This window comes from Balaenoptera physalus (assembly GCF_965194825.1).
Source record: "Balaenoptera physalus genome assembly, chromosome: 4".
Classification (NCBI taxonomy): domain Eukaryota; kingdom Metazoa; phylum Chordata; class Mammalia; order Artiodactyla; family Balaenopteridae; genus Balaenoptera; species Balaenoptera physalus.
The window spans coordinates 10,261,144-10,279,554 of NC_138891.1; the positions used below are offsets into that span (position 1 = coordinate 10,261,144).

The 18,411-nt window shown below is 39.2% G+C and overlaps 1 protein-coding gene across 2 annotated transcripts in view; it reads right to left on the minus strand.

Annotated features, from left to right (window-relative positions):
- OXNAD1 (oxidoreductase NAD binding domain containing 1) overlaps positions 1–18,411 on the minus strand; it is a 55,983-nt gene that overhangs the window by 11,147 nt on the left and 26,425 nt on the right. For both annotated transcript variants that reach the window (XM_082459345.1, XM_082459346.1), the window contains 2 exons: positions 17,170–17,276; positions 4,970–5,111 (listed from right to left, as the gene is read on the minus strand). In XM_082459345.1, the coding sequence (XP_082315471.1) occupies positions 4,970–5,111; positions 17,170–17,276 (249 nt within the window). The remainder of the gene's footprint in view (positions 1–4,969; positions 5,112–17,169; positions 17,277–18,411) is intronic.

The following is an 18,411-nucleotide window of genomic DNA, read 5'->3' on the forward strand; positions in this document are numbered from 1 at the left end:
GCCTCTATTGTCCACTCTAATAGCTTAATAAGACGAATCCTCAGGAGGAAAACAGACACCTGAGAATGGTTCCAAGAAAAATCTGACTTCATAAAGGCTGTTTGCAACTCCCACTGGGCAGAGTGGAGCAGGCACTACAATTAGGATGTGCACTCAAGCAATGCCACTTGGAGATTTTCTACAGCCGCTTGGAATAAGTTCCTTCACTGAAATGCCAATGAGCCATGAAACCAAGCAGGGAGCTATGGACCAGGAACAGGTCCAGGTCATGTAGGCGGCCAACAACTGGAGGGGCACGTGGCACTAGAAGCCCGGATGGCTAAGCTCCTTTTAGCACTGAGCTCGGGGCACATGGACCCTTTGCTGGTCCCACCCTCAGGGCATACTTTAACAACTCAGGATGCAACCTGGAGATAGTGATGGAGGAAAATCCAAAGAGAATATAAAAAGGAATGAGGTTGCCGAGGCCACACCAAAGGACTCAGAAGGTCGCAGGGTAGAAATGTGACAGGATACATTTACAATGGAAATGCTAAGGCAAGCAGCTGGAAATGTGTCTAAACAGATACAACCTGACATGTAAACCATAGGAAGAATATTTTTTTATGCTGCTGTAGATTTAGAAATCTTTTATTTTTTAAATTATCTTACAGTAACAGTTTTTTGTTGTTGTACAGTTCTATGAATTTTAACACAAACATAGAGAAGTGTAGCACCAAAATCGATACTGAACAGTTCCATCACCCCCCAAAACTCCCCTATGCTATCCCTTTCTGCTCACACCCTTCCCCAGCCTATCCCTTGTCAACCACATTTCCATCACTGTATTTCCGCCTTCCAGATTGTGGCATAAATGAGATTATAGAGTATGGGACCCTTTGAGACTGGCTTCTTTCACTCAACATAACACCCCTGAGATTCACCTGAGTTATGGTGTGCATCAGCAGTTGATCTGTTTCTACTGCTTAATTAACAAATACAGGCGGACCTGGGAGATACTGCAGGTTCAGTTCCAGAACACTGCAATACAGCAAGTACTGCAATCAAGCGAGTCACAGCCATTGTTTGGTTGCTGTGCATATAATAGTTATGTTTATAATGCATATAAAAGTTATGTTCACATTATACTTCAGTCTATTAAGTGTGGAGTAGCATTATGTCTAAAAAAAAATGTACATACCTTAATTAAAAAATACTTTATACTACAAAGCTACAGTAATCAAAACAGTATGGTACTGGCACAAAAACAGACATATAGATCAATGGAACAGGATAGAAAGCCCAGAAATAAACCCACACACTTATGGTCAATTAATCTATGACAAAGGAGGCAAGAATAGACAATGGAGAAAAGACAGTCTCTTCACTAAGTGGTACTGGGAAAACTGGACAGCTACATGTAAAAGAATAAAATTAGAACATTCTCTAACACCATATAGAAAAACAAATTCAAAATGGATTAAAGACCTAAATGTAAGACCAGATACTATTAAACTCCTAGAGAAAAACATAGGCAGGACACTCTTTGACATAAATTTCAGCAATATTTTTTTTGGATCCATCTCCTAGAGTAATGGAAATAAAAACAAAAATAAACAAATGGGACCTAGTTAAACTTAAAAGCTTCACAACAAAGGAAAGCATAAACAAAAAGAAAAGACAACGTATGGACTGGGAGAAAATATTTGCAAACGATGCTACCAACAAGGGATTAATGTCCAAAATATACAAACAGCTCATACAGCTTAATATAAAAAAAAAAACCAATTAAAAAATGGGTAGAAGACCTAAACAGACATTTCTCCAAAGAAGACATACAGATGGCCAACAGGCATATGAAATGATGCTCAATGTCGTTGATTATTAGAGAAATGCAAATCAAAACTACTATGAGGTACCACCTCACTCCAGTCAGAATGGCCATCATCAAAAAATCTACAAATAATAAATGGTGGACAGGGTGTGGGGAAAGGCAACCTTCCAAACTGTTGGTAGAAAGGTAAATTGGTGCAGCCACTATGAAGAACAGTATGGAGGTTCCTTAAAAAACTAAAAATAGAGTTAGCATATGATCCATCAATCCCACTCCTGGTCATATATCTAGAGAAAACTCTAATTTGAAAAGATACATGCACCGCAAAGTTCATAGCAGAACTATTCACAATAGCCAAGACATGGAAACAACCTAAATGTCCATCAACAGATGAATGGATAAAGAAGATGTGGTATATATATACGATGGAATACTACTCAGACATAAAAAAGAATGAAATAATGCCATTTGAAGCTACATGGATAGACCTAGAGATTATCATAGTAAGTGAAGTAAACCAGACAAAGACAAATATCGTATGATATCACTTGTATGTGGAATCTAAAATAATAATACAAAAAAAAACTATTTATAAAACAGAAATAGACTCACAGACATAGAAAACAAACTTACGGCCACCAAAGGGGAAAGCTAGGGAAGGGATAAATTAAGAGTTTGGGATTAACATACATATACTACTACTATATATAAGACAGATAAACAACAAGGACCTACTATATAGTACAGGGAACTATATTCAATATCTTGTAATAACCTATAACGGGAAAGAATCTGAAAAAGAATATATATATATATGTGTGTGTGTGTGTGTGTATATATATATATATATATACACACATATATATGTATAGCTGAGTCACTTTGCTGTACATCTGAAACTAACTTAACATTGTAAATTAACTATAATTTTAAAAATTTCTTCATATAAAGAAAACCTTTATTGTTAAAAAAATGCTAACAATCATCTGACAATGCAGGGTTGCCACAAACATTCAGTTTGTAAAAGAACACAATTATCTGCAAAGTGCAGTAACGTAAGGTGCAGTAAAACAAGGTCTGCCTGTATACTGTATGAATGTATTGATATCACAGTTTATTTATCCATTCACCTGCTGAGGGATGTTTTGGTTGTTTCTAGTTTTTGACAATTATGAATAGAACCACTATAAACATTCATGTACAGGTTTTTATATGGACAATTCTTTTGTTTCTCTAGGATGAATACCCAGGAGTGGTACTGCTGGGTATTATGGTAAGTGTATACTTAGTTTCATATGGAACTGCCAAAATATTTTCCAGGATGGCTGTAGTATCTTGTTTTCCATCTAACAATATAAGCAATATAAAAGTTCCAGTTGCTCCACATCATTGGCAGCACTTGGTATTGTCGGTATTTTAAATTTTAGTCATTCTAATAGGTCTGTAGAGGTATCCCACTATATACGGTTTTAATCTGCATTTCCCTAATGGTTAATGATGCTGACCATTGTTTCATTGCTTATTTGCCATCCTTATGTCCTTTTTTAGGGAAGTGTCTGTTCAATCCTTTGCCCATTTAAAAATTATGTTTGTTTTATTTTTGCTGCCTTTTGCAAGTTCTTTATATATTCGGGATATAAGTCCTTTGTTGGATATCTAATTTGCAAACACTTTCTCCTAGGCTGTGGCTTCTTTTTGAAAATTCTGTTATAGTGTATTTTGCAGAAAAAAATTTTTAATTTTGATTAAGTCCGATATATAAATCTTTCCTCTTAGGGATCTTGCTTTTGGTGTCATGTCTAAGAACTATCTGCCTACCCTGATGTTCAGAATATATCCTGTGTTTTCTTCTAAAACCTTTACTTAGACCTACAATATATTTTGAGTTACTTTTGAATATAACGTATGAGATTTAGGTTAATGTTCCTTTTTTTTTGCATATGGATAGACAACTATTCCAGCACTATTTGTTGAAAAGGTTGTCCTTTCTCCATTGAATTTCTTTAGCAGCTCTGTCAAAAATCAAAAGGCCGTATGTGTGTCGGTCTATTGAACTCTTTAATCTGTTCCATTGATCTATATGTCTATCCCTTCACCAATACCACACTGTTTTTATTACTGTAGCTTTATTTTAATCTTAAATTTGAGTAATGTGATTCCTCCCCTGTTAGTCTTCTTTTTCAAAACTGTTTTTGCTACCCTAGTTCCTTTGCCCTTCCATATAAATTTTAAAATCAGTTTATTTGTATCTACAATATTTGCAATATAGCACATTCCTTTTTGGTAAAGGGGATAAGCAAGTGCCTGAGATGGGATGGAGGTTCTTGGTAAATATAGAAGGCACACTCTAGAAGTGAAGGGGATGGCAGTTAAAAAAAAGACAAAGGTCAAAAACTAAGAAGACTGAAAAAAAAAAAAAAAAAAAAAAGAATTGGAATAGATCCCCATGCTTTCTACAAATAAAGTCAATGTTCTCCTCAAAAAAAAAAAAAAAACTAAGAAGACAAATAACTGATCTGTTCTGAGCCCAGTCTTTGTTATCAGAGTTCTAGTAGGTAATGAACAGCAGCGTAGGGTTGTGTTGAGGTCCATGGTGAACCATGGATTATTAGCAGCAAATGTGGACTCCTTCTCAAAATCACATGTGAAGAGCTCTCCAGAGACTGAAATGGAGAGGCAGTGGCACCACAGGTTTAGCAGTGCTCAACTGGGCACAAGAAGTATGTAATCAGAGATTGTTTCCTCTCCAAATAATGAGAGAATGATTAGCTTAATTCCCTTCATTTAAGATGGTTAGGACAAAATAATCTGATTTATAGATTTACCAACTACAAGACACACACAGAGCCAATTTTCAAAAACGTACATATGAAGTAAAATGTTTTAATCCTAAAGCAGCATTCAACTGAATACTGTTTGGTGACCCAGAAGGTATTTCAAGACCCCAAAGTATCTTTGCATCATCCTTAGTGCATCAAAAAGGTTCTGCTTCTTTAACCTTGCTACAGTCTGAATTCTGGATGGAGGGGAGCTCTTTTTGAGCTTCTACCCTTTTCACGCAAGCCTAGGTTTCTTAGGTGGATTAAGAGAGCTGAACACAAATTCTGTGGGAGACAGAGATCCCAGATCTCCAAGTTTAAACAAAGGTTTGCTCACCTGATTGTGAATCCAGAGAGCAGGAGGGTGGTTTGTGTATTTCACTGCCAATTCTATCATTCTCTCTTGTTCTAGCAGTCTGGGGCTGGAGCATATTGAGAACCCACCAACCACAGAGACTCCTGGGATAAAGAAGTCAACCCTAAAAGGAAAGGCAAGTAAACGACTATTGTTGAAGCAATTTTAAAAGTGGGTAGTAAGGTAAACAAAACTGACAAACTTTTAGCTAGACTAAGAAAAAAGGAGAAAAAAATAAAATTACTAAAATCAAGAATGAATGATGGGACATAATCACCAACCTCACCAAAGAAAAAAAAAAAAAAAAAGATTACAAAGGAATTCTATGAATAAGATAAAAAATTAGTTAACTCAGATGAAATGGACGCATTCCTTGAAAGACACAAATTACCTAACTGGACTCAGAAGAAACTGAAAATCTGAACAGACCCATAATAAGTAAATGGATTGAATTAGTAATTTTAAAACTTCCCACAAGAAAAGAATAGGTCCAGATGGCAGCACTGGTGAACTCTACCAAACATTTAAAGAAGAATTAATGCTAATCTTTCACAAATACTTCCAAAAAAACCAGAAAAGAACATTTCCCAACTTATTCTATGAGGTCAGTTACCCTGATAGCAAAACCAGACAAAGCTATCACAAGAAAAGAAACTATAGATCAACATCCCTTGTGAATACAGACGCAAAAATCCCAGGAATACAAGATTGGTTTAACATACAGAAATCAATCCAATGAAATAAACCCACTTAACAGAATAAAGGACAAAACCCATGTGATCATCTCAACAGATGCAAAAATGGCATCTGACAAAATTCAATACCCTTACATAATAAAAATACTCAACAAACCAGGAATAAATGTGAACTTCCTCAACATGATAAAGGCAACTATAAAATATCTACAGCCAACATCATATTTAACCTTGAAAGGCCAAAAACTCCCCCACTAAGAACAGAAACAAGACAAAGATGTCTGCTCTGACCACTTCTACTCAACATTGTACTAAAGGTTCTAGCCAAGGCAATTAAGCAAGAAAATGAAATAAAAGGCATCCAGATTGGAGGGAAAGAAGTTGCAGATGACTTAATATTGTATATAGAAAATTCAAGGAATTTACTATAAATATATTAGACTAATAAGTTCAAATAAGGCTGCAGGATTTTAAATCAGTAATAAAAACCAATTTTACTTCTACACAGTAGCAATGAACAATCTAAATGTGAAATTAAGAAAAATAATTCTATTTATAATAGAATAAAATAATAAAATAATTGGGAATAATCTTAAAAGAAGTTTAAGATTTGTACACTGAAAACTACAAAACATTGTTGAAAAAAATCAAAGAAGATCTAAATAAACAGAAAGGCTTCTCATGCTCATGGACTAGAAGACCTAACACTGTTACGAGATGGCATTAGTGCCCAAAGTGATCTACAGATTCAATACAATACCTATCAAACCCTAGCTGGTTTCTTTGCAGAAACTAACAAGTTGATTATAAAACTGATATGAAATTCAAGGAACCCAGAATCATAGAAGAATAAATTTGGAGGATTCATACCTTCTGATTTCAAAACTTATTATAAATCTACAGTAATGAGGACACTGTGTACTGGTGTAAAGACAGGCGTATATATCAATGGCAAAGAACTGAGAATCCAGAAATAAACTCTTAGATTTATGGTTGATTTTCAACAACAATACCAACACAATTCAATGGCAAAAGAATAGTCTTTTCAACAAATCGTGCTGGTTTTGTAGTAATCTATAAGGGAAAAGAACCTGAAAAAGAATATATATATATATGTGTGTGTGTGTGTGTGTATATATATATATACACACACACACACACACACACACACATATATATAAATAACTGAATCACTTTGCTGTACACCTGAAACTAACACACCATTGTAAATCAACTATACTTCAATTAAAACAAACAAACAACAAGTGGTGCTGTGACAACTGAATAGCCACACAAAAAGAATAAAGTTGGACCCCTACCTCACACCATATACAAATATTAACTCAGATCACAGACTTAAATATAAAAGCTAAAATTATAAACTCTTAGAAGACTTACACAGGAGTAACTCTTCATGGCAACAGATACTTAGAAATGACACTAAATCACAAAGGTCAAAGAAAAAATGGAGAAACTAGACTGCATAAAATGAAAAACTTTGTGCCACAAATGATACCATCAAGAAAAGATGACCCTCAGAATGGGAGAAAATATTTTCAAATCTTGTATCTAATAAGGGACTTGGATACACATTATATAAAGAACTCTTAACAAGTCAGTAATAAAAAGACAACTCAAGTAAAAAATGGGCAAAGGATTTGTACAAACGTTTCTCCAAAGAAGATATACAAATGGTTAGTAAGTACATGAAAAATCCTCAACATCATTAGTTATTAGGGAAAGGCAAATCAAAATCACCATGGGCTATCACTTCACACTCACTAGGATGGATGGCTAATCAAAAAGACAATACCAAGTGTGAGTGAGGATCAGAGAAATCAGAACCCTTACACATCGCTGATGGGAATGTAAAATGGTCTTGCCACTTTAGAAAACAATTTGGCAGTGCCTGAAAATGTTAAACATATGTGACCAGCAATCCACTCCTAGGTATATACCGAAGAGAAAAAAATATATATGTCCACTCAAAAACATGTACATGAATGTTCATAGCAGCATTATTGATAATAGTCTAAAAGTTTCAAAATAATCTAAACATCTGTCAACTGATAAATGCATAAACAAAATGTGGTACATCCACACGACGGAATTAAATACTGATCACATGCCACCACATCGATGGACAATGAAATTACGTTAAGTTAAAGAAACCAGTCACAAAAAAAGATCACATACTGTATATTTCTATTGATATTAAATGTCCAGAATAGGCAAATCTGCAAAGACAGAAAGTAGAACAGTGGTTGCCTAAGAGGGTGAGGATGGGGACTGAATGATAATCAGTACAGAGTTTCTTTCTGGGATGATGAGAACGTTGTAAAATTTGTCTGGGCTGATTGATCACTGTACAGTTCTGTGAATATACGAGAAATCATTGAACTGTACACTTTAAATGAGTGAATTTTATGATATGTAAAGTATATCTCAATAAAAGTTTTTAAAAAGTGTGGGGAAGAAAATGGCAACAAACACTCTCTCACTGGCATTTGAAAAACTAAACAGGCTGATGCGGGCTCCTAAGTTCCAAGAGTCTCATTTTCCTTCTCTTCTAACCATTCTCCTGTAGTCGAGAACTCTTGTGAGTCTCAAGCCTTCTACTGAATTGAATTCTACGCCACAGAAACTTTTTTGGGGGGGGCGGATTCTAGGAAATGCAACAAATCTAGTCACATAACAAGGAAAGAGAAACTTATTAGAAACTGAGACCACAGGAAATTCTCATCTCCATGTCCAGGAAACTCAAATATCCAATATAGCTGTTTCTCAGCCATCAAAGAGCGATAGTATTAAAAAAAAGCAATAGTATCATTTCCCTCCAGTTGCTTCCCTACCAGCAGGCTTACACGAAAAGCACTTGATGTTCTCTCCTGATTTGATCTATGTATGGCCTTAAAAGATGTTCTCTTCTCATCTCTGGCCTTAGATATCTGGTCATTTTTTTATAGTCTTAGAAAACCAGTTCTGGACTGGAAGTGCTCCAGAAAAGGCCCCCAGGCTGTTTTCGCATTTATTCACTTCCTTCTTTCCCATGAATACTCTAATTTCCCTTCCATTTCAGACAAGATACAAATTTTAAAAGACTATAGCTAACATTTATTAACACAGTTGCTATGTGCTTTCAGAGAAGAGGTAAATGGCATCTCCATAGCTTCTGTGTTTAAAAAAATTAATCTCTGAGCTACTTTTGCTGCTTTATCTCCTGAACTATAGCACCCTCTGCTGCTTGATGGTGATAAAGACCTTTCTCTCAGGTGAGTGAAAGGGAATCTCTCTTCTCTAGTAACTCTGGAAACCCTTTGCCTTTAAAAGGACTCCTTCAGGAAATGCTACAGAAGAACCTCATCTGAATGGACTTAAGAAAATATGTACAATACATAAAACATAAAACAATAATAAAACATCTTTCCAAGAAAGAATTAAGTTTTAAACACACAAGTGTGCGCGTGCACATGCACCCGTTTAAAAATGCCCTCTGCAGGATTAGCACCCAGATGAGTGAGTACCTGAAGAGCAGAGAGAAAGGACCTAGTTCTGTAGTGAAGCGCACATATTCACATCCAATGTGACACACCAGGCAGCCCCATCCTGCCCCAGGGCCCAGCACAGAGCAGGCACACAAACCACAGCCGAATGAGAATGCTTTACCCCGAGATCCCAAAACTCTTTAGCCGTCAGCTACCGTACTCGGCAAACGTGACAGACGGCATCTGCCCACCATGAACAGGCACTGGGGTTGGTGTTGCAGGTAAAGATGCAACTATGTCTTGGTTCCTGCCCTCAAAAAACTCCCAAATGGGAGGAAAATTAACAAATAAACACGATTAATGGGGCTATGAAAAAATCTGCTTGGCAGAGAGAAAACGCTCATCATTTGAGATCTGTCTGGAAGTACCTGTACTTAGTACAGGTTTCTTCTTAGCTCCAACATATGTGATCCTGATTTTCTCAGGAAAATACTAATAAAGCCGCTGCTTTATTTAAAAAAAAAACTTGCTTGGGGGGTGGGGCGTGGGGAGGGGAGGCGAGGAAGTAGTAGTCAGTTCCACTAGGGGTGGAGGAATTAGGAAGGACTTCACAGAGGAGTCCTGAAGGACAGTGCTCATCACACAAGCAGTGGAGGAGGACACCATGTGAACAAAGCCGCCGAGGAACGCAGCACTTCCTCAGTGTGGCCCTGTGAGTCAGCGCTGCGAGGCCATCTATAACCGTCTACAGCGCAGCTGCCCTGCCAGCGGGTGGCGGGGGGAAGAGTCCTATTTCTCTAATCTTGCTCCTCTAATCACTTTCTTCTCAGTGTCCTCCTCCTCTTAGTACAGCCCAGTCATTTGCAAGCATAAGACCTTGTGTTATCTTGTACGAAGTCAGAGACGCACCTTTCTCCCTCCAGAAACGCTTGGGCCTTGCTCCCCGGGGTGTGTTCTGTGCACAGCCCAGGTGTGGAGCTCACACTGACTGTACACGAGGGGCGGCATCACAGGGAGTGGAGCTGTGCACTCGCCCACTCCTCGCACGTCTGCTGCTCTTCCAACAACAGCCTCACTGCAGGGGAACTGGCAGAGGAGCTAAGAGTTACAATCTGTCCCTTGGGCCTCACCAACACAGATGATCTAAATGACTGTGAAGCATTGGCTACAACAAAAAACAAAACAAACTCTGCCTGACATACCCCAAGACACAAAAATATTACTATTCCCTGTTTAAAGATATGGAAACGGAAGCCCAGAGCAAGAAGGAAGCCGCCCACATCACAGAGCCAGCAGGTAGAAAAGCGAGCCTTTGGGCCAGGCGGTCTGCGGAGCACAAGGCGTGTGACGCTGTGATACAGCCTCCCAGGGGGACAGACCCAACATTGGTGATATTACCAAATCCATTCACTGATACAGCGTATGTGACACCCACCCTGAGTGATTTTATCTTGAGGCTCACAGGGAGACCCTATTTCTATGTATATCACCAGAGAACGATGACATTTTTCTTATCAGATAACAGTTTGCAAACTTACAGTTTGCAAGTGCTAACACACTCGCACGCACACCATGGGAGCAGCAGTGTAACAAAGGCATAGGCTTTTTCTAATCAGGACGCTGGGGTCAGCGTCTTGGCACAATTCTGAGTTGGAGGCAGGGAGATAATGGTGTGCACAGGACACAAACACTTCCCCAGAAGGGAAATGTGGAAAGATAGATCATTACAATTAAAGTTTGCACTTTTCAATGTAATAACTGCTCAACTAGTTTGGAAGGGTAAAAACGCTGCCCTCCCCCCTAAAACAGCCCAAATTCACTTAATATGTATCACTGAACATGTGCAAAGATTGCAGTAAATTGCTTCACAAACGCAAATTATTGCAATCAGCATCTTGTTTTCTAGTTCTAAATTCAAAGGCAAACTATTAACACAAGACTGCTAACTCTTGCTATTATCACATTTGCTATTTATCACACATCCTCCTTCTAACAAAACCACATTTCCAGATGGACTGCCAAAATTAGTCAAGTGACTCCTAAGAAAGACGACCAAGATTGACATGCCAGAAATTCATTTAGAAATGAATGCTTTATTTAAATAAAGGAAACAGACACCCAAACACACCTTTCCTAAGGAAATACAAGTTTTTATTTACAATTCAACTTGAATCCCAGCTCAGTGAGGCCATTTGTGGCAACAGTGGGACAGCTGGGCTGTTACCTTGTCAGTACACTGACCAGCTCTCAGAGTCCTGAGTGTGATGTGGGCTGGGCCCCATGGGGGATCCTGATAATAAATTCAGCAAAATATTTCAACTCAACCCAGACAAGTTATGAGGGACACAGGAATTCAGACGAGAGGATGGGAAGCTCTGTGACATACCTGGTTAGAATAACCAGTTTCAGACTGCTGTGTTTACTCTGCATTTGACATAAAGAAGACCGACTTTTAAAAATGGATCAACCCCCTGCAACACATAACTGAAGCACATTAGATTATTGCAGTGCAATCTATTAGCAGCCATTCCTGCAGAATGTAATCAGAGTTGTCAAGTCCTCAGACCACAACTAGCTGCTCTATTTCAATCTGGAAAACTCAAGAAGTTCTGGAAGGTACTCCTTGGCATGAGCCCTCCCAGAGTCCACCATTAGCCCCACCAAAAAGCCAGGTAGGCTCCAGTGCTGGGTCGCCTCAGGCCAAACAACCAACAGGGACGGCACTCACCCCACCCATCAGCAGACAAGCAGATTAAAGTTTTACTGAGCTCTGCCCACCAGAGCAACACCCAGCTATACCCACCAACAGTCCCTCCCATCAGGAAGCTTGCACAAGCCTCTTAGATAGCCTCATCCACCAGAAGGCAGAGAGCAGAAGCAAGGCAAGAAGAACTACAATTCTGCAGCCTGTGGAATGAAAACCACATTCACAGAAAGATAGACAACATGAAAAGGCAGAGGGCTATGTACCAGATGAAGGAACAAGATAAAACCCCAGAAAAACAATGAAGTGGAGACAGGCAACCTTCCAGAACAAGAATTCAGAATAAAGATAGTGAAGATGATCCAGGATCTCGGAAAAAGAATGGAGGCAAAGATCAAGAAGACGCAAGAAACGTTTAACAAAGACCTAGAAGAATTAAAGAACAAACAAACAGAGATGAACAATACAATAACTGAAATGAAAAATACACTAGAAGGAATCAATAGCAGAATAACTGAGGCAGAAAAAAGGATAAGTGATCCAGAAGACATAATGGTGGAATTCACTGCCACAGAACACAATAAAGAAATGAAGACAGCCTAAGAGACCTCTGGGACAACATTAAGTGTACCAACATTCGCATTATAGGGGTCCCAGAAGAAGAAGAGAAGAAGAAGAGAGAGAGAAAGGACCCGGGAAAATATTTGAAGAGATTATTTCCCATGCCTAACATGGGAAAGGAAATAGCCACCCAAGTCCAGGAAGCACAGAGAGTCACAGGCAGGATAAACCAAGGACAAACATGCCAAGACACATAGTAATCAAACTGACAAAAATTAAAGGCAAAGAAAAATTATTAAAAGCAACAAGGGAGGGGCTTGCCTGCTGGCGCAGTGGTTGAGGATCCACCTGCCAATGCAGGGGACGTGGGTTCGAGCCCTGGTCCGGGAAGATCCCACATGCCGCGGAGCAACTAAGCCCATGCGCCACAGCTACTGAGCCTGCACTCTAGAGTCCGCAAGCCACAACTACTGAAGCCCAAGTGCCTAGAGCCCGTGCTCTGCAACAAGAGAAGCCACCGCAATGAGAAGCCTGTGCACCACAAGGAAGAGGAGCCCCAGCTCACCGCAACTAAAGAAAGTCCGCGTGCAGCAATGAAGACACAGCGCAACCCAAAATAAATAAATAAATAAATAAGTAAGTAAATAAATTTATTAAAAAAAAAAGCAACAAGGGAAAAACGTCAAATAACATACAAGGGAACTCCCATGAAGTTAACAGCTGATCTCTCAGCAGAAACTCTACAAGCCAGAAGAGAGTGGCACGATATATTTAAAGTGATGAAAGGGAAGAACCTACAACCAAGATTACTCTACCTGGCAAGGATCTCATTCAGATTCAATGGAGAAGTCAAAAGCTTTACAGACAAGCAAAAGCTAAGAGAATTCAGCACCACCAAACCAGCTCTACAACAAATGCTAAAGGAACTTCTCTAAGTGGGAAACACAAGAGAAGAAAAGGATCTACAGGGGCTTCCCTGGTGGCGCAGTGGTTGGGAGTCTGCCTGCCGGTGCGGGGGACGCGGGTTCGAGCCCTGGTCTGGGAGGATCCCGCATGCCGCGGAGCGACTGGGCCCGTGGGCCACGGTTGCTGGGCCTGCACGTCTGGAGCCTGTGCTCCACAGCGGGAGGGGCCGCGGTGGTGGGGGGCCCGTGCACCGCGATGGGGGGTGGCCCCCGCTTGCCGCAGCTGGAGGGGGCCCTCGCACAGAGACGAGGATCCAACACAGCCATGAATAAATAAATAAATAAATAAATAAATAAATAAATAAATTAAAAAAAAAAAAGGATCTACAAAAACAAACCCAAAACATTAAGAAAATAGTAATAGGAACATACATATCGATAATTACCTCAAACGTGAATGGATTAAATGCTCCAACCAAAAGACACAGGCTCGCTGAATGGATACAAAAAAAAATCCCTTTTGTATGCTGCCTACAAGAGAGCCACTTCAGAGCTAGGGACACATACAGACTGAAAGCGAGGGGATGGAAAAAGATATTCCATGCAAAGGGAAATCAAAAGAAAACTGAAGTAGCAATACTCATATCAGATAAAACAGACTTTAAAATAAAGAATGTTACAAGAGACAAGGAAGGACACTACATAATGATCAAAGGATCAATCCAAGAAGAAGCTGTAATGATTATAAATATATATGCACCCCACATAGGAGCACCTCAATACATAAGGCAAATGCTAACAGCTGTAAAAGAGGAAATCAACAGTAACACAATAATAGTGGGGAACTTTAACACCTCACTTACACCAATGGACAGATCATCCAAACAGAAAATTAATAAGGAAACACAAGCTTTAAGTGACACAACAGACCAGACAGATTTGATATTGATAGGACATTCCATCCGAAAACAGCAGATTACACTTTCTTCTCAAGTGAACACAGAACATTCTCCAGGATAGATCACATCTTGGGTCACAAACCAAGCCTCAGTAAATTTAAGAAAACTGAAATCATATCAAGCATCTTTTCTGACCACAAGGCTATGAGATTAGAAATCAATTACAGGGGGAAAAAACATAAAAAACACAAACACGTGGAGGCTAAACAATACGTTACTAAATAACCAAGAGATCACTGAATATGATCATCTCAATAGATGCAGAAAAAGCTTTTGACAAAATCCAACACCCATTTATGATAAAAACTCTCCAGAAAGTGGACATAGAGGGAACCTTCCTCAACATAATAAAGGCCATATACGACAAACCCACAGCAAACATCATTCTCAATGGTGAAAAACTGAAAGCATTTCTTCTAAGATCAGGAACAAGACAAGGATATCTGCTCTCGCCACTATTATTCAACACAATTTTGGAAGTCCTAGCCATGGCAATCAGAGAAGAAAAAGAAATAAAAGGAATACAAACTGGAAAAGAAGAAGTAAAACTGTCACTGCTTGCAGATGACATGATACTATACATAATTAATCCTAAAGATGCCACCAGAAAACTACTAGAGCTAATCAATGAATTTGGTAAAGTTGCAGGAAATAAAATTAATGCACAGAAATTTCTGGCATTCCTATACACTAACAATGAAAGATCAGAAAGAGAAATTAAGGAAACAATCCCATTCACCACTGCAACAAAAAGAATAAAATATCTAGGAATAAACCTACCTAAGGAGGTAAAAGACCTGTACTCAGAAAACTATAAAACACTGATGAAAGAAATCAAAGATGACACAAACAGATGGAGAGATATACCATGTTCTTGGATTGGAAGAATCAATATTGTGAAAATGACTCCACTACCCAAAGCAATCTACAGATTCGATGCAATCCTTATCAAATTACCAATGGCATTTTGCACAGAACTAGAACAAAAAAATCTTAAAATTTGTAAGGAGACACAAAAGACCCCAAATAGCCAAAGGAATCTTGAGGGAAAAAAACGGAGCTGGAGGAATCAGGCTCCCTGACTTCAGACTATACAAAGCTACAGTAATCAAGGCAACATGGTACTGGCACAAAAACAGAAATATAGACCAATGGAACAGGATAGAAAGACCAGAGATAACCCCACACACCTATGGTCAACTAATCTGTGACAAAGGAGGCAAGGATATACAATGGAGAAAAGACACTCTCTTCAATAAGTGGTGCTGGGAAAACTGGACAGCTCCATGGAAAAGAATGAAATTAGAACACTCCCTAACACCATACACAAAAACAAGCTCAAAACGGATTAAAGACCGAAATGTAAGACGAGACACTATAAAACTCTTAGAGAAAAATATAGGGAGAACACTCTTTGACATAAATCACAGCAAGATCTTTTTTGACCCACATCCTAGAGTAATGGAAATAAAAACGAAAATAAACAAATGGGACCTAATTAAACTTAAAAGCTTTTGCACAGCAAAGGAACCTATAAACAAGACAAAATGCAACCCTCAGAATGGGAGAAAATATTTGCAAACGAATTAACGGACAAAGAATTAATCTCCAAAACACATAAACAGCTCATGCAGCTCAATATTAAAAAAACAAACAACCCAATCCAAAAATGGGCAGAAGACCTAAATAGACATCTCTCCAATGAAGACATACAGATGGCAAAGAGGCAAATGAAAAGCTGCTCAACATCACTAATTATGAGAGAAATATAAATCAAAACCACAGCGAGGTATCACCTCACACCGGTTAGAATAGGCATCATCAGAAAATCTACAAACGAAAAATGCTGGAGAGGGTGTGGAGAAAACGGAACCCTCTTGCTCTGTTGGTGGGAATGTAAATTGATACAGCCACTATGGAGAACAGTATGGAGGTTCCTTAAAAAACTAAAAATAGAATTACCATATGACCCAGCAATCCCACTACTGGGCATATTACCAGAGAAAACCATAATTCAAAAGGACACATGCACCCCAATGTTCCTTGCAGCACTATTTACAACAGCCAAGTCATGGAAGCAACCTAAATGCCTATCAACAGACAAATGGATAAAGAAGATCTGGTACAGATATACAATGGAATATTACTCAGTCATAAAAAAGGAACAAAACTGGATCATTTGTAGAGATGTTGATGGATGTAGAGACTGTCATACAGAGTGCAGTAAGTCAAAAGGAGAAAAACAAATATTGTATATTAACGCATACATGTGGAATCTAGAAAAATGGTACAGATGAACTGGTTTGCAAGGCAGAAATAGAGACACAGATGTAGAGAACAAACGATGTAGACAACAAGGGGGGGAGGGGGGATGAACTGGCAGATTGGGATTGACATATATACACCAATATGTATAAAATAGATAAATAATAAAAAACCTGCTGTATAAAAAATAAATAAATAAAATAAAAATTTTTTAAAAAGTGTATCAACCCCCAGCAACACATAACGGAAGCAGATTAGATTACTGCAGTGCATTCTATTAGCAGCCATTCCTGCAGAATGTAATTATCAGAGCCATCGGGTCCTCGGACCACAACTAGCTGCTTTGTTTCAATCTGGAAAACTCAAGGCGGCAATTTTCATGTATGACTGAGAGGGTCATGGGCTCAAAACCAAGGTGAGCTGAGGATAGGAAATGAATCAGATTCTCCATGCCAAAAAGAGGCTCAGGCCGAATGGAGACGCTCTAGAATTCCTACCCCCTGGGAGAAACAGTAGCCACAGAAGTCCTTTCCAGAAGGAAAAACAAGCTCTTGTATCTGATGGCACCTTGAACACACACACACTTAGGAAACAGAAGAGCCACTTACCACTGGCCGGCTTTAAAAGAAAAGTCTTTATCAGCGACAAGCAGGCGCAGCCTCTTCACAGACGGGGACTCATCAGCTGCTCCACACACCTTAGCTGCTGACACGACCTGGAGCCAAAAGACCACAGTGGCTGAGGTTAGGTGCACACAACTCAGGGACAAACTGTGGCTTTCTGGTAGGTAGGTTTTTGGGTTTTTTTTAAAATCTACAAAGATGTGGGTTTTGAAAATTGCAAAACAAGGTAAAGCACACTTTGCTTTAGAATTCTGCCTACCACCAGGTGAACAAATTTTAATTATTTTGGGAGAATTTTATTCTGCATACAAAACTCACCTCTGAAAGGGACCGTTTAACAAGCGCGTATTTGTGGAGCGTGCGGTGTGCGCCACGCACGAGGCTGGGTGCTCTGGGGAGGAGCCGGGGCACCGGAGCCCCGTGCAGCCCTGCCTGGAGCCTGACTGCTCTGTCGGCGCTATGCACGCAAATGAGACCGTCAGCCACAAGCCTGTGTTTGTTCTGAGCCCACCAGAAGCCCACGCCAAGCTGACTTCAGAAATTAAAAGCAAGCACTTAGAAAACTTTTTTTTTTTTAAGCAATTTTCACAGAGTAAATTGTGTGCCTGTTTAATCTAATAACAGACAACAAATTGGGTTTGTACTCCTTGTGCTTTTGTTTTCTTCATTTATTTTTTCTAATTCATCTTTTATTATATTTTACAAGATATAAACAGTTCACAACCTTCAAACAACAAAAACGGCCCTTTGCTACAGATCGTTGGAGAAACACTATTTTAAACGATGTATCTGATTTCTAGGAAATCCTAAAAAGGTCTGAGTCAGGTACTCTTCAGTTCAGTGACATCCATGCCTCCAACACCCCTCAAATTCCAAAGGCCTCTACTTCCTACATTCCTTGTTTCTTCCGCTTGTGGGTTTCTCTTCCTCCCAAACCTGGGATTTCTTCACAACAGGAGAGAAAAGACAATATGACTCTTTCCTCCACCTACTGCCCTTCAGCTCCACTTCTGGCAGCAAACCAAATCAGTAGCAGGTGACCAAACACAGTCCTTCTCCTTGACTGTGTTACCTTCACAGCCCCATTAGGGGGCACCTTGGGAATCTGTCGAGGTCAGTGAGCCTCCCACCCTAATGCTAGCTCCCCTAGCCCCTTTTTTCCAATAGGACCAAGTCCAGTCAAACTATCAGTGGGAGACAATTCTTAAAAATCCACAGGAAAATTCT